Genomic DNA, 22,850 nt, shown 5'->3' with positions numbered 1-22,850 from the left:
CTCCATATTTGTCCATATCCTGCTTCAGGTAAACACCCATTAAAACAGTTTGCCGACACTTCCTCTGCTTTGTTGCGGACCTTGCCGTTTACTCCCTCTCTCTCATCCATTAACCGTCACCCTCTCTTTAATCCGTCGCTTCCTCCGTCTCTCCGTTCCTTTCTCTCCCTCCCTTCCTCTCCGCTATGCTGGACGGTGTCCACCTAAACAGATGGTTCAGTGTCAATAGGCTGCTATTAAATGGCCGCTCTCCCTGCTCTGATCCAAGATGGCAAAAAGCACATTCAAAGCACGAGGAATAAATCCTTTGCTACGAGGAAGACACCACTAAGACGAGCGTTGGTGAAGATGAGGGCGGTTACAATCACCACCACTCCAGTGTCATTTTCATAAAACATTTTATCCATGGGCTTCAATTCCATGTACATTTCGACTTACATATACACTCAGTCCACTGTGAGTCGTACACTCTCAGGTGTTATTGCCGAATACCAAACAGTGTGGTGAATCACACCCTTGGATCACGTCTCCCTCATCCTTTTTCCCCTTTGTTTACTTGTTCCGTAGTTGGGATCTCCTGCCATGCCTGTGACTAGCTGCTTCGTCATCTCTGGGCCACACCCTGCTGAGGAAAAGGACAACCACCTGACCTTGATGCTCACATCAGCCCAGCCCTCACTTTTTTCCTCTGCTGCCCCATTACTGAGAGGTACCTTTTACCAACAAAAAGAAACACCTGACAAGGTAGTGCTAAATGAATCGATTACTTTAATCGTTCTTTTCCAAACTTGAATCCACAACCTGTTTTTGTAAGAGCCATAATTAGAAAACAGGACTGAACATTTTTAGTCCTTCACCAATCCGCTTATCCTCTCCGATATGGTCAGAGCGCGCCGTCACTGTTTATACCCGTGTTCTATAGACGCACACAGAAAAGGATAGAAGAGAGGAAAATCTCAAAGATAGGAGTGGCACGGAGAGGAAGGGATGTGGCTGCGATGGTGTCGCTGTTGCTAGAACAGTCTTCCCACCTTGTGGAAGCACAGTGAACTGTAGCTGCATCAGTGCGTGAGCAATAGGAGGAGAGAGAGAGAGAGAGAGAGGGAGAGAGATCCAGAGAAAGATGGAGTAAGAGAGGGAGGGAGAGCAAGGAGCGAGCCAGAGAGAGAGAGGGAGAGGGAGAGAGAGAGAGAGCAAAAAGGAGGGGAGTTTAAACTAAGTGCTATGTTTTGGGACAGGCTAATCTGCTAGCGAGCAGTGTGAGGATCGGAGCGTATTGTGTGAGCCAGTGTGCGGGGGACAGATAAGGGAGCCAGCCAGCCCGCCAACCCGACCCACCGACCGCCTGACTGCCTGTTTTAATGTGCTGACTCTGGGGAGATTTTTTAAAGAGAAAAAAAGAAAAGGAAACAGCATATCGACTCCTCAGACGTGTGTGTGGAGACTCTGGACACGACAGCCACAGCCTGCAGAGAGGTGCACTAGCAGACGGGGGAGAAAGAGAAAATCAGAGCACTGAAAAAATCACAACTCCAAAAATCAGAAAATTAAAAGAGGATTCTTTTCTTCTTTTTTTTTTTATCCACCCCTCTTTTTTCCCAATTTTTTCTTTCTTTCTTTCTTCTTTTTTTGTTTTTGTTGTTGTTGTTTCCCGGGACTGACTCCCAGCCGTAGAGAAGAAAAACGGGGAGCAAAGAACTGAAGATAATCTGAAAATAAACGGACAGAACAACAACGACAAAAAACGCACAAAACCTGAACATGTTCGAAATAAGCCGAACCCTCAACGCCGCTTTGTTGAGCAATGAGGTAAAGATTTTTGGGGGATTTGCTTCTTCCTCCACACTTCACCTGTGCGTGTCTGCTGCCGGCCATTCCGTCATGTGTTTTATTGTATGTCCGTGCGTGTGCGTGTCTGTACATTTCTGTATGCTCATCGTCAGGAGACAGAGGGGATGATTGATAACAGCAGCTGTTTATTATATATTTCCCCCAGTTCTATATTCGGCATGGAGAAAGGGGGCTGCTACGCTTCTCACATTCAACCTGGCTTGTAATAATAATTGAGCCAGACTTTATGTCCCTCTATTGTAACAAAACCAAGGCAGCTATCAAGCCTTTCCAACATGGGCTTGCTTGTGAGATTGCCCACCTGGGGTTAAAATTGGAAACGTCCCTTCATGTGCACGTACAGTACATCTGAAAGTGTGTGTGAGTGTGTGTGTGTGTGTTTACACATGCATTTGTGTGAGAGCAACGTGTTCTGTAATCCTCCTCTACCTCCTCTCTCTACATGTCCCCCCGCCCCCTCCCTCCCCACTCCCTCTTCTGTCCTTTACCATTCTCTCTGTCCTTCCTACCTGCTGTTATCTGTTCTCCTTCCCTTCCCTCACACCCCTTCCCTCTCTCTCTCTCTTCTCTCCTCTCTCTCTCTCTCCTCCCCTCTCCTCCTGTGTCTGTGTATGAGTGTGTGTGTTCTGTGAGCAGCATCTCAAGATGATGGCGAGGTACGGGCAGCTCTCGGGACTAGCAGCCAGTGGCGTGGGCTCCGTCCCCGAGACGCACTCGCCGCTATTTCCCAGGGATCTCCTGTCATCGCCAGCCCAGATGGGCTACAGGTCACCCCTGGTAAGAGGATAGACAGACTAATATATCTCCATCTCTTTGATGATCGCGGGCGAGCAGAATACCGAGGAAACAAAGCGAGAAGAGTGCTAGTCGGTGTGTGTGTGTATGTGTGTGTGTGTGTGTGAATTTGGCGTGTTGTTTTGTGTGCGTCTGCGAAGAAAAGAGCAAAGGGGCGGAAAGAGAGCAAATCAATTGTGGGATTTGCCCTGTATCCCCAATGGATAGCATTAGTAAATATTTACATTGGTATGTTTGTTCAATTACGGACGCCTACTCTGTTTTTAGCCTCTGCCTGTCATCAGGGGAATTTGAGGTGCGAGTGTGTGTTTGTGTGGGTAATATATTTGTACGTTTGTTGTATTTTGTGAATTTGGGTTAGCGTACTGGCAGTGTTTGAATTTCATTTATTTTATATTTGATGGCGAATCTTTCACAGTAAATTGATTAACGGGCTCCATCAATACAGCTGCAATTCTACCATTTTTTTTTACATCTGTGAAAAGAGAAGGTTATTTTTCCGAACACCCTGAGGAGTTGTGCGGTTGTGTGTGAGACGACAGATTTCGAATGACACGGGATCATAACCATCAATCCGATGCAACTCCGGTTAACATCGGACACCAGTCACACGAGCAAAGGAGGCAGGATCGCGGTAGACGGATGGGGTGTGTTGCACCGGAGACAACATTACTCTGCTTTTTACAGAGAAAATAGGGCTTCCAGAGGAAGGGAACGAGAGAGAAAGAGGGGCACGAGAAAACCGTGAGCGTTTAGGCAAAGGCGTTGTAAGAAAATCCCTGACTCGCCGCATTAAAGCGACATGAAGCTGTGGGTGTCTAATCCGCTGTGGGCTCTTCATTGGTTCGGCTCCCCTTCAAACTGGCTCAGATCCACACCCCAGAGCCTCACGGAAGCCTTCATAACCCACTGTCATGCTGCTGACTGTACCCGGGGGGTTCCGTCAACTGTATGCAAATGCACGGCGAGGATAAGAGGTGAAATGTGTTTTCCGTGAGGAGTTTGGGCTTCAAAGATGTGGGGGTTTTTTTCTTTTCGTTTTTTTCACTCACTTTGAGTTCTTGCACGAGTTCAACAACGTCGGCCCAGTGTTTTTGTTGTGGTTAGACAGCACACGAAGGAACTCACACCAGTGGTATCTGCTGTTTGCGTAAAGCTGCTGGACCACGGGGTCCATGTTGAAAACCAGGGGAACTAAATAGCTGAATTTATTCTATAAATATGATTGACTCGTTTACTTATTTGTATGCATCTTATCACCATTGTGTTGGGGCGGAGAAACTGAATTTGAGGCGATTGCTTCACCGGCCATTTCCAGTTGTAAATAATATTGGATTTACAGTTTAAAGGAACTAAGCCGAGATAGTTCACGGGCGACTATGAGGTCAAATTGTCTATGTTGGAATTCTGTGCATTTGTCATCAATGTGTTGCAGGTCATGATGCATGTGTGTGTGTATGTGATGTGTGTGTGTGTGTTTGAAAGGGTGTGTGTGTGTGTGGGTGTGTGTGGGCGGGCGAGGGAGGGAGGGAGGGAGTGATTCTGCAAGCGCATATGCTTTTATGTGTGTGTGTGTGTGTGTGTGTGTGTGTGTGTGTGTGTGTGTGTGTGTGTGGGCGCACGCGCGGGTGATTACCCTGGTTAAAAAAGACCATCGTTATGGTGATTAATGATGCCTTCATTAAGCACAGAAAGATCATTTGCATACATTAGATAAATGTGCTGGAAGATTCTGGTGGCTTTGGTGTGTGAAGCCTCAAAAGCATCATCGCGTGTCTTACCCCGGTCAAGCGGAAGTACGATTCTATCCCGGCAGCCCAACATTGCGTCGTATATAAAAATGGAGTCAGTACGTCACTGTGTTTTGCAACGTTATCGTTCAAAGTTAAGACGCTACGGTTTGCACCACTGCTTTAAATGAGTGCCTTAGACACATTTATAAATAGCTAAATGGTTTTGTCCTCCATCACTCAAAGTGTACCAATGAATGAAATTTAGACGGATAGTCTTCTGCTGAAAATGAGCATCCGCAGTATCATTTACCACATTAGGATGACCATGACCATGTCACCTTCCACAAAGCGGGTGGAGCTAAAAAAGAACATGTGAGCAAAAGCTGAATTGCAAATTAGTGCATATTTCAGTTCCTGAGATCTAATTTTCAAAAGCCCACAGCTAAAAACCTGCAGTGCGCCGTGCTTCAGAGCTGAATGCTGTTAATTTGTAGAAAGCTCCACTGATTACCAACTGCAGGCAGCTGCCGTTCTCCACGTGACACCAGATTTTGTTTGACAACTCCAATCTCCTCTTTTTTCGCCGTGAAAAAAGAAAAGAAAAGAGGCGTTGCATTACAAGAGCTTCATCATCCTCCCCATCATCATCACCACAACAACAAACAGGCAAAAGGAGGAGGAGGAAGGGGGGGTGGGGAGCCAGGGGGTGCCATGGCACAGGAGCTGGCAAACGTGTGCGGCTACGGCACATTAGCAGCCAGGAGATAGTTAGAGGTCATCTCTATTTCATAACAATGATTAGCTCCTTCCATCTGCCGCTCCCCTTTCCTTGTTCTCGCTATGCAGGAAATTAGTTCATTTATGCTCCACGATCCTGCCGTCAGCGAGGCACAAACAGGTGCAGCAGACGGAGCGACGCCACAGAGGGCGGGAGGTGGGGGAGGGGCTCGTATTGAGAGGAACAGAGGGATGGAGATATGTGCAAAACACAGCACAATAGTGCCACAAGTACAAGGGTGGTTGATTAATGGGGGACCGACTACATCCAGTGTGGTTGCTGGATTATGTTTTAACGTGAATGTCTAAATCGTATAGGGATTGAAAAGCGCAAACGAGAAAAGGCCAAATATGTCATTTATATAATGTTATCCGTCTCCCTTTTTGACTGCATACCCAGCAGCAGCACGGAATATGGAAGTTTGATGCGCCGCTGTGTTCAAGCGTTTTAGCTTCGGGTGATGGAAACGAAGACATGCTGTTCAGTCACATCCTCCCTATAGCATATAGGAGACCGCAGCAGATTATGAGCGCACAATGTCGTAGGACCTCATACGAACAAAGACTGCGCAGCTTTGTGTGTATGTGTGTGTGCGTGTGTGTGTGTGTCTGTCTACATATCATATCATGTCTGCACTTGGTATGAGCACATTTGGTGCGTCAGTTACGGAGAACACAGAAAGGCTGAGAGACACAAGAGTGTGTGTGTGCGTGCATGCGTGTGTGCGTGTGTGTGTGTGTGTGTGTGCTTGCCACCAGTACTGCAGGGAGGGCCTAGAGATCAGCAGCTGAGTCTGTCTCCCACTGGGAGCCATAACTGCAGAATGGAGCAGGTGTCTGCAGGCTCACGCGCACACACACGCACACACACACACACACACACGCACACACTGTAAAGTGAACTCTTTCTCTCTTTCTCCTCACTGTCTCCGTCTCTCTCTGAGTTTTGCAAACCCTAGCCTTAATATCCACACAATTCACACATTCAGTTTGTATTCATTCACACATTATCGTGTTTCTGAAAAAGACATCAAACAGACTTGCGATGTGGAAGTGATCCATAAACAATAGTCTAACAACCGAGTGCTGCTGCAGCAACACTAGCGTCCACGTCCGACCCAAGGTCACCTTTCTGTCCGGGCCCTTTGACCTGCATGTAATAACCTGTAATTTCCACAACAAAACGGCCGTGGCAGGGCCCAGGGTTTCTCAGCGGGTGTTTTGGGGATTTTTATGGAGTGCAACACTGAGGTAGAAGATTTGGACCAAGTTTTCTGATTAAAATAAACAGGCTAATGTTTTCAATTATTATCTGTTATTATTAAAAGACAAAATTCAGTTTTCTTTACGTCACAGTCTCCGATGAGATATGTAATAAATAAATTACAATCGAAAAAATAGAAAGCACAATCATGAGAACCTCAAACACTAAACAATGCACGCACACATAATTGTCACAGTTTATGTAGCTGTGGATTATATATCCATAGTGCTGGGGATTTACGTCAAATCAGCCGCTACATCTGCACAGTTCAATAAATTGAATAAACCAAAATAATCTCACTTCTTGCTGTTCATTCATCCTCTTTAATTCCCCAAAAAATCCCAGGGCTGCTCTTTTGCCCTTTTAGAGGAAAAGCATTTAATTTCAGAGACAAATTTGTTTCCTCTCGTGGACAATGTTTTCACAACCAGTTGCAGTTATTTCATTCGGCTTAAGAGGAGAAATAGAGAGAGAATAATGAAACAGACAAGGCTGGAGAGAAAGCAATATTGTGTTTTTTCAAATCTGGTGAGTTCTTCGCATTTTTGTTATTTGCAAACACATTACCGATTATTACGGAAAAACTGAAAAAGATGCCTCAGTTAACTGCTTGACAGTGAATTCAAAATTCAGAGGTCTACGGCTAAATCGAATGTAATTTTAGGTCGACACGACGCAGCCCGAGGTGCATATTGGATCATGCAAATTTTCTGAATTAATTATGAAACAGACAGTGATATCAGAACGTACTGCAGATATGTCAGCCTTATAAACATTGACAAAAGAGGTATTAGCCGGTGCAAGACCTTCACTGACCTGCGATAATCTCTTTCACAATGGCCACATATTCACAATGCAAAGAAAATCTCCTGACGAAAAGAAAAAAAAGAGCATTAAATCGTCTTTTCACAAAAGATAGATGCCCTTTAAAGACCCCAAATTGAATTGCCTATGGAACAGACACCTATTTTTGTGGGTGAGGACTCATTTTAAGAGCAGTGATGTGAGGAAATGTGCATTATTATTTTCAGCTCAGCGCCTGTTGATGCTGAGCTGACAAAACGCTGCAGATACCTGAATGATTGTCTGCTTCTGGGATCCGGGCATGTTGATGAACAAAGCGTTTTCTCTCTTTTTGTTTTTTGTCCTCTCAGAATTGATAGCTTCAAAGCCAATGCGTTTTCATCGATTTGCTAATTGCCGGGGATGAGGCAAAGTATCCGCTGTCACCATGAATAAATGATGTATGGGTTACTTACTTGCATTAGTGCCGAGGTGGAGTGACCGCTCCGGTTGCAGGCGCCCATCGGGAGGGGCCTGGTCGTCGGGGGCTTGTATGTACTAAATGCACAGGAAATATAGTAGTTTTCCGAATTGATTTTCAGGTGATTAACTGTTCATGAAGAGCAAGCTAAATTAAGATATGATATTGGAAATTCATCATAATACTTTAATTAATCTCGTCTAAGGGGAGGCTGAACGAGATTCCTAAACGCAGCATCATTATTATCTGCTGAGCCTTTACTTCCTTTAATAATAAATATAATCCAAGAGCAGCAGTCCAGTTTAAACTGTTCAACTTAGTCTGCCTTGAGCTCTGATTTAGTGACTGTTATGTGATGTACAGAAGTACGGATTCGGTAAATAAAGATATATTTACTTCTGTCTTTATATTATCACGTGGATCTATTTTCTTGGCTAAAATTCCTGTAACACTATAAATAACATTTACTCAGTATATGATGTATACCTTCTGAAAACAATGTTTTTATTGATATAATGGGAAATCATTTCTAGAGTTGTTGCAACTGAGTTTCTTTCTCTTCAATCAGCTAAATGTGTCAACAACACAAAATAAGTGACACACGTCTCCGAGCATGTAGGCATTCAAACCGAAGCCCGCTGGAGCTTTTCTTGTTTTACGTTGCCCAATTGCCTTTCTTCGAGCATGAGAAAGGGCGGTTGAGCATGAAGTGACATTTGGAGAGCTGGATCTGTGCGTCATGGGCGTGTTTTGGTCCACAGTACCGAAGGCCATCCCTGTGAAGGACTCTGGATACGTCTCTAAAAGGTTATTCCTTATCAAAAGCATTACAGTAGTGCGGCCATTTATGGAGATGAGATAGTGTGAGAATGTTGATTAGGTTTTAAAACGTCACTACAGATCCTCGGGGGGGGGGGGGGGGGGTGTCAGTGATTCTCATTTTTCCACCTGAGGTCTGAGTCGGAGATTCTGGGAGAAAGGAGAAAGCAGGACTCGGTTCTGCAGTGAGATACTGGACTAAAACTAGAATGGGCACTCGGTAGAGCGCATACCTTCGCATTTCACAAGATTGGGCATTGAATTATGAACATTTTGGCATTTGTTGCATGCCAATTGGATACAAATTGACCGTGCTATGGTAAAAAGAAGATGTTGACCTTTTCATGACCTTGACCTTTGACCCGATTGATCCCAAAATCTAATCAAATGGTCCCCGGATAATAACCAATCATCCCACCGAATTTCATGCGATTCGGTTTAATACTTTTTGTGTTATGCGAATAACACGCATACAAATAAATAAATACACGGCGATAAAAACATAACCTTCTGCATTTTCAATGCGAAGGTAATAAGTAATGGAGATTAAAAAAAAGGTCTGAAAGTGAGCAGCCGTCTAAAGAATGTCAAGTGGGAAGCTTTGTGCTTGTGTAGTGTGTGTGTTTGTGTGTTTGGGTAATGAGGAGGGAGTTGTGATTAAAGCCTCCACCAGATGGACCACAGCCGCCGCCCTGTGAGCGTTGGATGTACCCCGACCGAGATCAAACGTAAAGCGCGCTGCCGTCCCCTTAGCCCTGAAGCCCGGCAATATACCCCCGGATCCACTGACCCACCACACTGCAGCGTGGCCCCGGCTTCAATTCACACACACACACACACACACACACAGAGTCATACGGATTAGACTGGAGGACAGCGTAACCACCGGAAACAGAGCAGGTTTCGCTTTCTCAGTCATTAGATCCATTTGTAAGACTCAGATAGAACATGCGCGTGGCTTTACATTTACAACACGTCACTGACAATAAAGAACAAGACTAAACTTCATGGTCAGCGTGTGAGCTGCCGGCCTGCTAAAGTTGAATGTCACCCCAAGCTGCGGACCACTCTGTTGTCCAAATGGACACTAATCCACCAGAGTCCTGTTGAGAATACACTGGTAGTGTCAGAGCACATGCCAGACTCAACCGCCAATGCATAGCTACGCCTCCCTGGGCCCCTCCACAAACCTGCTCTCGTGTGTGTTGGGATGAAACCTCAAAGACCCACCATGATCTCTTCCATTAAAAGAAAAAGAAAAAGATAGTTTTTATTTTAATGTGTGACGGAGCGTCATTCTGAATTAAATCTACAAAAGAGCAGACTTTACGCAGCGATTGAAGAAGCGTTCACTCCCTATTCCACACATGAAGACGGAGAATCCAGCTTTCAAACAGCCCCCTGTCACATCTCTGCAGTCTGCAAAGCTCCCGCCATACCAAACAGCTTTGAGTTAAAGTGGAAGAAAGTGGCTGTGACAATGCAGCGCAGCCTTGTGTTCCGGGATCAGCATGAAGAATTCATTTCTGATCTGAGGAGTTTCTACCAGGGAGTGACACAGGCAGGGGTTAAGCTGACTGTGTCTCATGCCCACTGACACAGAGGGAAGAGGATGGAGGAGGAAAAGCTTCAACTAGAATAGTTACATTATACCAGTATACGTGTCGTTAATATAGGGGATCCACTTCCCCATACGTGCCTGGATTCACACATCCTTACACCGGCAAGGCCAAGTTGGATTTAGTTTTTAACCCGAAAGATGAGCACCTTTTTTTTTTTAGGTTTACTTTTTACTCAATCAACACCAGGAGCGCTGAACTCAAAGCATTCAGCTGTAACTCAGTATTTAACATTGCATTGTCAGTCATGATCTTAACATTTGTATTTGCCGGATGTCTCAATGAACAAATTAGCATAATTTAGGATTAGAAGTTTTAGATGATTAGCATAATTAGACGTAACTTTTAAGAAAACAGACAGAAATTTCCCCACAAACTCCATACGGCATACTCACAGTCAGGTCAGGATATGATTTGAAATTAAAATGTGAGAGAAATGTTTGATGTCTTTGTTTGTAACAGCAAGTCGGATCACGTTATCATTGTCGGCAATGGTGTGTGCTCTTTAAATGCCTTCGAGGCTCTTTGTTGGCAAGTATTTGACCGGGAAGACTGGGATTCTCTTTCAGTGCACGCAGACTTTTCTTCTCATCTGCTCTCATTTAGCATTTCAGTCACCGGCTGTGAATTGACTGTCCTCCCCGGATAATTTACCCTAATCTGCTCTCTGTAGTTCACATGAGGTAACGTGGTGATTTTGCTCCTCCCGCTTAAGAACATCACTTTCCTCTTTGGAGGATCCTTTGTGGCAGAAGTTCTCCCAACTGCTGCCCTCTGTTAGTAAAGTGTCGGCGCGACATGGCACAGAGTGCCCTGCTTTTTCGAGTAGAAAGAAAAGAGTTGATTTGATTGAACGTGCGACAGCGATGCAGGTGCACTGTGCGCCTCTGACCATGAAATTACCTGAAAATCAGTATCCACGCCGTGTGCGCCATTGATTCATGGAACTGAAGCCCTTGGTCTCGACACTGAAAGCAGACAACAAAAGTCAGCTGAATCCAAAGCGCCCATTGTTGACCGGATACAGCCGCATCGTGTTAATAGCTGTCTGGTATTCGGCGATGCCGACTTTGTCGCTGGGCAGGGAGACGGCAAGTTGAAGGCTGTGAGTCTCATTTGTTGATTGTTACCGGCAGAGGGTGGACACCTGCCAGGAAAGAGGCGATCATCAGTCTGAGTAGCACAGCAAGATGCTACTGCCAGAACTTCAATAGAGCAACGAAATGTATCTTTCAAGGGTGAATCAAAAAGAGCCTAAGTAAGCAGCAGCATACTGAGGAGTGGGCTCTGGGCTATTAGATGTATTAGGCTGTTTTACTGCATAGACTTCTGTGACATTTGAAAGGGAAATCAACCGGACCTGATAAGCATCGCATTCCTCTCCGAAGCCCGATTAAAACATGTTTTCAGTGTTTTCAACAGGGATGATTCGGGTGCAGAGGGTGTTTTCCGTCGCGTGTCCTCGGTCGCTTTAATTTCCTCTCAACCGAAGAACAGGTTTGCTGCGAAACACAAGCTTCCCTTCTCTTGTTGATTATCAAGGTATTTTCTTCCAGCACTTTGAGGTAACACCTCCGCCGGCATCTTCACTCCTCCCACTTTAAATAGAACTGTTCTTAATCGGAGTGAAACACAAAGCAGGTGTTGAAACCGCGTCTGACAGTTGGAATCAAACCGAAAGCACACACAATTATCACCGTCTGCACGCTGCATATTCAAACCTGCTTTACTGTGTGTTGTTTGGCTGCGCTTTCACACTTGTTATCAGAATACTACGTGCTGGCTGCGTACATTGTGTGTGTGTACAGTACACATGCCAAATACACGCCACCAATATCAATCCTAAAGATTCAACCTAAACAGACTTTTTTTTCAGGGCGTGGCAGAGATCTAGCATCCGGAGTTTATTCAAGAGAACCAGAATGAGTAAGGGAGAGTAAGAGTACAACGCCAGCCTGCATTAATCCATTAAGGTCTGTGACTAGGAGGGGTTTAGGGTGGAGAAGCATAGCAGGAGGAGTTCATGACAATTAGCCAGCTCTCTGCTTTCATAATTAGCGGGCAGGAAGCGGCGGCCGAAGCACACTTTGTGGGGTCCGGCCCGTAAAGCTCCGGTTACTCGGCATTCAGGCTGTCAAACTGTGACACACACACACTCCGTGAAAACAAAATGTCATGATTTGTCGCACGTTTGCATGCACGTGCACTTGTTTGTTTGTGCGTGTATGGATTTCGTTGTGTGTTAATGGATGTGAGCCAGGGCCAATCAGTGAGATGGGGCTTCTCATTGCTGACAAGAAGGGCCGACCCTGCTGGTTTAAAGCCACAAAAGCTTTTTAACTTTCAGAACTTTACAAGAGGAACGAAATATAATTTGACTCCCCCAAAAAGGGTTTAGCATCAGTCATCATCTAAAAGGCCAAATAATACATCCAATCAACGCTTTGCACTTTTTTTGTGCAAAGTCATTAAGAAACCGTCGTGTTTTTTAGTCATTACCCTAAATTACTTCTTTGACATTTTTGCATTTATTCAGTTTTATGCGTTTTATTCACAGACTAAAAATCTAAGAACGGAACGGACAATTCTCCGAGATTAATAAGCGACAGTGCAGCATCTCTAACATCCAGACTGTAAAGCATCTCAGCATGGATGCCCTTGATATCTCTACCACTCCCTCCATCTGTCCAAAAACAATATTATATTGCACGGTGTGTACCCTTAACTAGGACATGGCAGCGACACGGTTCCATCTTTGGTATTAGCCTGTGTATCATACACACAGAGAAACGCACACACTCCACAACACAACACACTCTGAAGAGCGGAATGTGTTTACAGCTAATTTACTGAGCAGGGGCAGTCCCTTTCATTGCTTTATAAAAAATCATGGTCCTGTGGAGCAATTTAGTGAAACGACAAGCCAAGCAAGTCAACTGCGAGAGACTATTTTCTCGTTCAAAACACATTCTCATTTAGAGAAAAGGTTATTTGGATCATATTACAGAGAGAGAGAGAGAGAGAGAGAGAAAACAACCTCAAAACACTGTATCGCCCTCTATTTTCACCCCACAACTTACTGCCTCCAAACAGTTTAACGTTACCTGCATACAAAGACCGAGATGTGATTTGTGAGTCGGTCATTGCCAAGGATCTGACTTTCCCTTCTTTAAAGGAGTGATTTCAAAAATATATAATAATAAAAACATGGTTGAGAGGAGAATATTAAAGGCAGTGAGGTGGAGAAAGATTGGTTTCCCCCCCAGTCCAATCCAAAGCCTTTATTTAATTCAAAAGGTCAGATAAAAGATGGACAGGAAACTGTGTGTTTGTTGCCTGTTCAGCTGCAAAATGTTGCGTCTTTCTGCTCTTTGGTGGAAAAGATACGGAGGCATATAACAAAGGAAATCCGACAAAGGTGCACTTCTATTTGTATCCGTTTTCTTTGTGTTTCATTCAACATTACTCTTCCTCTGTTGTCTCATATACAGTATGAGCGGTACAAATATTCAGACTGCAAGTGCCAGCATATTCTATTCTATCAGAAACAATAGCCAGTGTTGTGCGTGTGTGTGTCTGTGTGTGTGTGTGATTGTGCGTACCTCAGTCCTGCTCAGGCATAATTGAAGGCGTAGTAAGGATTGTCATTAGTATGTGAGGCACATGGTTCTGCTATGCTAGCTAGCTCGCTCTAGCTAACGAGACAGGTGGAGAGGTCAGAGGTGAAGTGGAGAGACTGGGGAGCTCTCGTTCACCTCTCCCTTTTTGTCTGCCAGAACTGGCCTGATCATTCCTAACCGTCATAGTCCTCTTCTGGGTTTTCCTCTCCGAACATTATTCTTTTAGTGTGCTCATTTGCGAGCTAATTTGTGTCGCTACTCGAGTGTGTGGTTGAATTTCTGAATTCCTATTTGTGTGAATACGCATACGGAGTACAGACAGTACGTGGTACATGCTGCATCGTTTATCATGCTCTGTCCACAATGTGGCTTTACAGTGGATTGTGTTTGCATAGCGGGGTCTTTAGGGTAGGGGTTCTCAAAGTGTGGTCCAGGGACCCCCAAGGGGTCTGTGGCAGTCAGTCAGAGGATTCGTGAAATAATTTGCGATAAATAATACATTTATGCTTTATCATTAAAAAGTGAATAGCTACAGATGGAGGCCATAAAACAAGCTAATTGGGTTCCATTACTCCCACCCACGTTAGCTTTGGGCCAATAGAAACTCAGATTTGATTGTGACACCCAATAATTTAATTATTCTTAAGTCGAGGCACTTACTGAAAGTCAGCTTTGGTCTGGTAAATTGCAAAATATGGATTTAATAGGACTATGCCAGTCTTACTACTCTTCATTTTCTAAAAGCTTTTAAGATCAATTACTTGAAAAGTAGGCTATACATGCTTTCACTTTGAGTCCAAAAGCAATTTGAAGATATTTATATATATATATATAAGTATTTAATAATATTTAATGTCACTGCTTTTGGACTAATATATGAATATCTAATCTAATCTTAACATGATTCAAATTGAAACATTTTTCATTATAAAACAGCTTCGGCAAAAAAATTATTTTCAGAACACAGATGCAAGGACATTAACCGGTACAAATAGTCGGAAAATATATATTTAAATAAATGTTACGGTGTTGTGTAAAACCTTTGAGTGACACATTCTAATCACTAAGTTGCCTGTGGACCATCTAAATAAAGCGTGATCCTAAGTAGGGACAGGTCTTGAGGTGGTTGGGACAGAGAAATCTCTCCGGGGCTTTATAGCTGTCCACTTTCATTTAGTCCTGCAGCTGAATGCTATAATTGAAACAAACCAGCATGTGAATAAGCATTGGCCCACTGTCTGCCTCTTATTGTGATGTTGGACACAAAAAAAACAGTGTGTGTTGGGGAAGTAATGATGTTTTGATCTCTTGTCTGGCAACTTGAAGAAATTGCCAGTGAAAGAGCAATTTGTTACAAAGCGGCCACATGTTTATTCACAGCACAAGGTGCCTGGATGGGATTCATTTGTGTGTGTGTGTGTGTGTGTGTGTGGGAGTGTGTGTGTGTGTGTGTGTGTGACATGAATATGCTGATGTGTGCTTATGGAGCATGGTGTGGGCGAACATATGAGCAATCCCAGGGCATGTGTGTGTGCATGTGTGTGTGTGTGTGTGTATGTGTGTGTGTGTGTGTGTGTGTGTGTGTGTTGGGGTAAACATATGCCTGCCAGGTAACTGTTAAAGGAAGCAAGAGCTCCCTCTTCTTGTCTGCCAGTGATAGGTGCCAGCAGGACAAAATCAACCTGTGGCAGTTTGGGCATATTATTTTAGAAATGTATATATTATACAAACTGTTTTAACTTGTAATACTTGCAGGGTAATGGGGAGTAATTTGATGATATCATCTGATTCAATGGTGTATAATGACAATAGAGCCAATGTTTTGGGCGTCGCTCCATATGTGGCACAGTTAGCAACATGTTAAGGAGGGGCAACTGCTTTTAGGAATCAGAATTTGTGGGTGGTGTGACTTCGGGAACCGTGGCTCAGAAGCAAGACCCATGTCTAAAGACAGGGATTAAACCCTGCAGCAACAATCCAGATTCAGATACAATGCAACCTGTTTTCTGTGCAACATGGCATAGAGATGACAGAGACGGAGGCGGGCACAAAACAACGTTCTGTTGTTGTTATTATCTTTTAGTTATGTTTTAGTTTTAGTTATGTGCACTCATGAACACGAGGTCGCCCGAACTGCTTTGGCATGATGCTCGGAGGACCACACGAGCCATGCCTCCTTTCGCTCGCATCCTCTAGCGCCCCGCCCCGTCGGCACCTCCCCCAGCCAATGGGAGAGCGCGCGCGAAGTGACTGGCCATTCCATATGGCTTTTTAGGTACAGGGATTGTTTTCTCTCAATCTCTTCCCTTGGAGTGGACTCTCTTATCCCGGCGCGTTGGTTGTGTGCGTGTGTGTGTGTGTCTTTTGGGGTTACTTCTTTCGCGAGTGTTTCCCCCCCCTCCCCCTCCTTGCACGGGACAGGGCTGCCGGTCTTCCACACCCACGCGTTCGCTCTGTTTTAGTTTGAGGCTCCACCGGCACCTCCGGTTCATTCGCCGAGAGCTCCGTTACCGTCCGTAGCAAGCAGCGCAACTGACACGAGGATGGTCATGGTGAGTAGATCTTGTAGAGGAGGCGACAGCTCCTCCATCGCAACCTGTCCGCGCCATCAGGTGCCGCAGCAGGTAGCGCCGTGCAGGTTTGTTTGGCGCACACTACACGCTGTATCGATCATGTATGGATCATGTATCGATTTGTTAAAAAAGAGGAGCGCAAATCGTCTTTTTAGGCTACACCTTTACTAGGCACGTGTGCGCGCGCGCGTGCCGACTGCACACGCGTCTGTGTGTGTGTTAATCCATTCTCATACCTTATATAAACACCAACAATGTAACTTATTGTTTAAAAAAAATTGTCAAATTCTGTTGCTTTTAATTTTTGAACGAGGTAGCAGCATTTGTAGTATTTACTGAATACTCGGATTTACAATTTTTTACAAATAATTCCTCGTAAGAAAACAGGCTGTGGTCGGTTCTGTGAGTGTGTATACAAGGGAAAGAGGAGAGGAGGTGAGGCTGCACTCACACACACACACACACACACACACACACACACACACACACACACACACACACACACACTCGTGTGCATGTAGGCCTACAGGGGCTTTTAACATGCACCCAGTAATAGCTAATTTATATACACAGTGCTGCGCAGGCATCCTATTAGGCCTACCAGAGTGCCCGAGGCTGGACTCACTCCCCCAGAGCTGTGCTCCGCGCGGCCCGGCTCACTCGAGCACAGACCTCAGCAGCGATTGATTGCTTTGCCGGGATTCAGAAAAGCCTTTTCTCTGCCAAGCCGGGCTGAGGCTGGCGTGTGCCGGCGAGGGCTCGCAGCCAGCGGGAGAGCGAAGGTGGCAACGCTGGGGGGAGGGGGAGGTGAGACCGGGGGCTGACAGACAAGCCACGGAGCCAATCACAGACTGAAAGAGAGCTGGGAGGGGAAGGGTATGGTAGCGAGGGGGCGGGGGCGGGCTCTGACCTTCCAGCGGAGCAGGCGACTGGGCGGGTGGCTGTGAGGAGGAGGGAGGGAGGGAGGGAGGGAAGGAAGGAGGGGAGCCTTGCTGCAGCCCAGCACTCTCTCATCCAGGCACACACCGTTCTCCTCTCAGCATCAGCATCAGCGGAAGAAGGCGATGCTTGCTCCCCGCTCGCCGCTAAGACTCGAGCCGAAACTGGAGGCGAGGCGGAGTGAGGAAAATTAGGAGACAGCCTAAGAAGAGATTAAGACAGGGAGATAGCAAGAAAGAGTATAGGGAGTCTTTGCTGAGGAGAGAGAGAGAGAGAGAGAAGAGAGAGAGAGAGACCACAGCCGGCTTTCTCCCAAATGGAGTGGAATGGGTTTAAGATGGTAAGGAAGACGGCTCCAGGCAGCCTGCCACTACACCACGCTGTACATTGTTAACCGTTGTTTCATTTCGGGCAGCCTACAGTGGCTAGAGCAGGTTGTAGAAATACTATCACCCACAGTCAGTGTGTGTGTGTGTGTGTGTGTGTGTGTGTGTGTGTGCGTTTGTGTGAGTGTGGTACTCTTACAGCACAGGCAAAATGCAGCGATACTATAAAACTATCTGTTGTGCCGCATGGTAAGTTCCTTCACACGCGGGGAACAGGGCATACAGCAAGGGGGGGGGGGGGGGGGGCAGGATGAGAAGCGGAGGGAGACAGATGGAGGAACGGAGACAGATATCATGCTAATAGAAGAGGTGTGGAGGCAGGAGTAGAGGTAAGCAGGGATGGGGAGCGGAGGGAGGGACAGGTTGAATCAGGGAACAGCACCCATTTTATGTTGAAGCCAGGGCTGTAGGTGTCCCCCCCCCCCCCCTTTCCCTGCCTTTGCACCACTCTGAGCTATATACCTGCGTATAGTACTGCAGCAGAGATGGAACGCACGTTATCGATGGTGAATGTTCTGTGAGATGGTGGGGGAACTGGACTTTAGTGGATATTCACGTATGCAAAGTAGTCCTCCTTGATTGTACGTGCGGGCGTGTTATCCGTCACGCCGCTCGTGTGCACAGTGCGAGTTTGCGTTTGCCCATAAGTTGTGCCGGCGCCGGAGAAAGATGGAGTCGGTGTGCTGGAGTTACACGCACGACGGGGTTGCAATCGATCGTCACGCTGTGCACGCTCTAAGTTTTAAACCCATCGCTTGTGCGAGGGTGTGCGACTATGACTGCGTTTGCTCAGTTGTCTGTTTAACTGTGCGAGTGTCGACGTGAGAGAAATCATAAGAAGCCTCTGAGTAATCTGGTGAACGAGACTTTCACTCTGAATCCATTCATCCATTCGTCCATCACATCCAAGAGAGGTTGACCAACAAAACTAGCTGTCATTTTTTTCTCCCTTTCGCCGTTTTCAGCCATATAAGACAACGTGTAGTTTAATTGCCCATACTGCGCCACCACTACAGAGTCAACACAATTATTTGGCATTCTCAATGCATCCATCTGTTTTTCAACACCTCACCATCCACACAGCGGACCGACTCCCGCGCGCTTGTGTTTGCGGGAGAAGAACAGTGGCCGTGATTCGTTTGTTCGGCAAGTAAACGTTTGGTTGTTTGCGTGATGGCTTCTTCCCATCGGATGCAATCAAAATGCTAATTGAAAGGAAGCCGACTCCCCTGTTTGGTGACTCGGCTGGTGACGCTAGCCGCCATGCCGCCGTTCCCCTCATACTCACCACTAGCAGTGTGTGTGTGTGTGGGGGAAGGGATGGAGGGCCCCGAAAGGAACACACGACTGACCATGTGAGGAGACGGGGCGTGAACACAGGGGAAGTTTATTGTTTATACCGTATATGTAGATATATATATATATATAAAGATTGGGCTAGTATTGTTGTGTAGAGAGGATGGAGGGAATGGACACAAAGGGAGAATGAAAAGAAACTGATAGGAGGGGAAAGAAAGTCCATCAGTAATGGAGGCATTACATTCTGTATGAGATTGCACCATAAAACCTCCTGATGGGAACCAGTGGGGGACGGGCCATCATTTCTCTTTCTCTCTCACACTCACACACACACACACACACGCAAAGATACATCCAAAGATACAGTGGCTCTAAGACCCTCAGGCAGAACACCATGAGCTCCAAGGTTACACATCAATGCTAATGAGGGGTGTGTGAGGAATTTATTAGCTACAGTGCACCGACCGAGTGTGTGCTTACTGATTTACATGTAATTGGAGATTAGAGAAACATAAGATAAGGACAGGTGCTCGGATGTGCATTCCTGGGCTGATGATAGGCCTGTGGGGCGATGAAGATGATTCACGCGGGCAATGATGGACGATGAGCTCAGAAATTGAAAATTGAAAGCAACAGGACAATAAATAAATGCTACTTTATCAGTTAGATTGCGTGATGGCCTGTGATGTGTTTTGGACGTCTGTGTTATCGGTTCTGTGAGTGAGTGAGTGAGTGTGTGAGTGTGTATGTATCAGGGGGGGGGGGCTGACGTGTGTCCAGGTGCAGAATGACAAGAGCCTTATTAAACGCCAGGCAAATAGAGTCCGAGAGAGAGAGACGAGGAGGAGGAACAATTGGCTCTTAATCTCCCCTCCTGTGTTTCCCTGCTCAAACATTCCCCCTTTAGAATATTACTTTATTACTACTATTGTCATCGCGTACGCAGACGGACACAGTCTTAAATGATTCTAGTAGAAAAGCACATTCTTAGTGGTGGTATGACAGAGGAATCTAAGCTAAACCTGACACTAAGTTGCTCTTTTCTCCTTGTTTCTCACTTACGTTAATCTTATAACATTTAGCTCCCGTTAAACAAACTGCTCCAAATACTTTAATTCCTTCACCATTTGACGCCTCTCGGGATGAACAAACGGAGACAGACCACCCAGACGTGTGCTCTGTTGAGAATAACTGAATCTGAGCATCTAGTTGTTACTCCCTTCATGCTGTTCTCTCGGGGCCAGTGTGCTTGTGTGCCTGTAGAAAGAGTTTTCAAAATGGTTTAATGGCTAATTTGATAGTTTTTTGATGTGTGTTTTACTGAGCAGCAGAAAGAACACCATCCCTTTTGATGGAGGGGAAAAATACATGTTGTGGGTTGACTTGCTGTTTGTTTCACGGCATGTAATGTAAGAATGTCTTTAAATGACTTTCATGAAATATACTTAAAATCTAGAAATATACATTGTGACACTTTGTGTTTTATGTGTATGGTCGTAGTTGTGCTGCTATTAATGCTTTTTTTACATAAAAAACGTTCACAGTAATTAACTACAGAATGGTAAAATGGTCTTGTTAATTAACATGCATGTGGGAAGACATACATACAGTACGTGTGTGAGTGTGTGCGAGTGTGTGAGCGTGTGTGTGTGTGTGTGTGTGAGAGTATCTCTCACCCACGCGCCATCATTTTCTTGCAAGCCAATCAGAGCAGACTGGGGTTTTAGGGGAGGGAGGGCTTAAAGAGACAGGAGCGTATCAGATAGAGGTTAAATCAAAGTATATTAAGACAGTATGAGAAGGTTGTGTTTGAATTTTTTATTATTAAAACACGTAAAGTAGGAACCGGAAAATGTGTGTTGTATGTCCCTTTACACGTTCCAGACGGGGGAGATACACGTTGAAGACATTTAGTTCAGACTCGTGTCTCTCCGAGTGCAAATGTGGAACTCCTGCAAAACTTTACAGACACTTTTTGCTCGTTGTTCTCTTGTGAATTCATACTTCACACAATATGAAACTCAACTCATTAAGTAAACACACACAAATCCAATATAGTATTTAAACTATAAATGAATGCTATAATCAAACACCTGCAGAATTAAATTAGTAATACTCAAGTTTAAGAATACTGATTTGATTATAAATATGTATATACTGCATGTCACTACAATGATGAACTCCATTCTTAATTAATTATGGTGGTCGACTTGTGGTTAAATATAGAGCTGCTATTAAAAAGTAAAGATTTGATAAGACACTATAAGAACGTATCTGTGCATTATGCAGTCTCAGTATTTTAGTGGTAAAGTGGCTATATGAATATTGCATAAATATCATATTGTCTTTAAATGTCTTTTCCATTTTCATTGAAACAAAAGCTAGATGGAAGCAGTTAATGAGCCACAAGCCTGTTTGACTAAGAAGCTGCTGTAACCATCTCTGTCCCAATTAGCACGCTTTGGTTTTTAAATATTCCTTTTGTGTGAAGCCTAAACACACATGAAGACTCACAAAACGGTCCCGTTGAAAATTTAATAGGCTTCCACAGCGATTTCCTTCATTTATTTAAAATGTGTCTATTTTCCCTCCTTTAAAAAAAAAAAAAAAAAAAGATAGAAATCCGAGAGGCATGGCATTCTGCTGTGAGGGGAGCAGCGTTCTCAAATACTAGACCTAATTCCTTTGGCAGCTGGGGAGTGTTAGCGCCTTAGCCCACGAGCAAACACAGGACCGAGCCCTTGTTGTGCATCGCTGCTTTTCAGAATAAATATCCCGATGGAAAATACAGTGGGAGGAAAGAGGTATCCATGTGTATACAGCTCTTTGTTCAGTCAAAGGTACAGCCGGGGAGAGGAACACTGGCTTTCTAGCTACTTTACCGCTCATCCTTCTCGATCCTCTCTCTCTCTCTCTCTCTCCCTATCCTTCCTCCTTACATTTCTCTCATCCTCCACTGTACCGTGTTTGTTTTGGTTTTCATACAGATGTTTGGATTTGAGTGGCAGTTCCTCCCGCGATGATGCATGAGCGGCTGACTCGTCTCATCTGCATTTTGCATCCCAGGAAAAAAAGAGAACAGAAAGCATCGGAAAGCATCAGCAGGCAGAACCGCGCGTGTGTGTGTGTGTCTGTCTGTCTGTCTGTCTGTCTGTGTGTGTGTGTGTGTGCTGCCAGCTTAACTGGGCCCAGCGCTGTTGCAGTGTGATGTTTAAAGGACGTATCAAGGTCACGCTTTCGACAGTCCTCACCGCCTCTAACATATTAAACATTGATACATTTCTGTAGCCGGATGAATTATAGATTGAACATGCAACTGAACATGCTACAAAATGGCACCATTGTGGATGGTAATAGACACATTATGGCCGACAAACACGGCATCCCTCATGACAGCCTCGTCACGCCAGTAACACGGAGCCGGGGACGAGAAGGCTGATCTCCGCTCTACGCAGTATACCAAGACCCTCGGAGATCCCACAGCACGAGGAGATGGGAGCTAGAAGGTCCATCTGCAAGTCAATTGTGCTCAATGACTCATAAAGATCAGGGCCACTGTACGTATACTGCAGCTGACAGCCTTCCTCTGCAAAGGAAAAGCCCTTCCCTCACGAGTTAATAGGAGAAAATGTCGATACAACTTGACTATTATTCGCTCGTCAGTCCCATGTTCGGTTCGCCTTTTTGACGTAGCACACGTGAGACCAGAGGTAGCCAACCAGCTCCACTGGGACTTATCAGGTCGCAGTTTGAGATAATAATCATGATAAGAACGGTATTTTTCCAAACAGGAATATTAAGCCCTCGCAGTCAATTCATATTCCCTTCAAAATGGACAGGAATGCTGTCCTTCCATACACAGTAGAACCAGAGGCAAATGGAGGGAATGTGATATATATACACAATGCTTA

At 45.2% G+C, this 22,850-nt stretch overlaps 1 protein-coding gene across 1 annotated transcript in view; it reads left to right on the top strand.

The window, feature by feature from the left end:
- The first annotated feature begins 1,747 nt into the window (after positions 1 to 1,747).
- Positions 1,748 to 22,850, top strand: part of elavl4 (ELAV like neuron-specific RNA binding protein 4) — a 68,342-nt gene continuing 47,239 nt past the window's right edge. The window contains exon 1 of the mRNA XM_056414753.1: positions 1,748 to 1,809. Within this exon, the coding sequence (XP_056270728.1) occupies positions 1,762 to 1,809 (48 nt within the window). The 5' untranslated portion in view covers positions 1,748 to 1,761. The remainder of the gene's footprint in view (positions 1,810 to 22,850) is intronic.

This window comes from Pseudoliparis swirei, chromosome 5, assembly GCF_029220125.1.
Source record: "Pseudoliparis swirei isolate HS2019 ecotype Mariana Trench chromosome 5, NWPU_hadal_v1, whole genome shotgun sequence".
In the NCBI taxonomy this organism is placed as follows: Eukaryota; Metazoa; Chordata; class Actinopteri; order Perciformes; family Liparidae; genus Pseudoliparis; species Pseudoliparis swirei.
The sequence above is the reverse complement of the archived record's forward strand: the minus strand, read 5'-3'. Positions and strand labels throughout refer to the sequence as shown.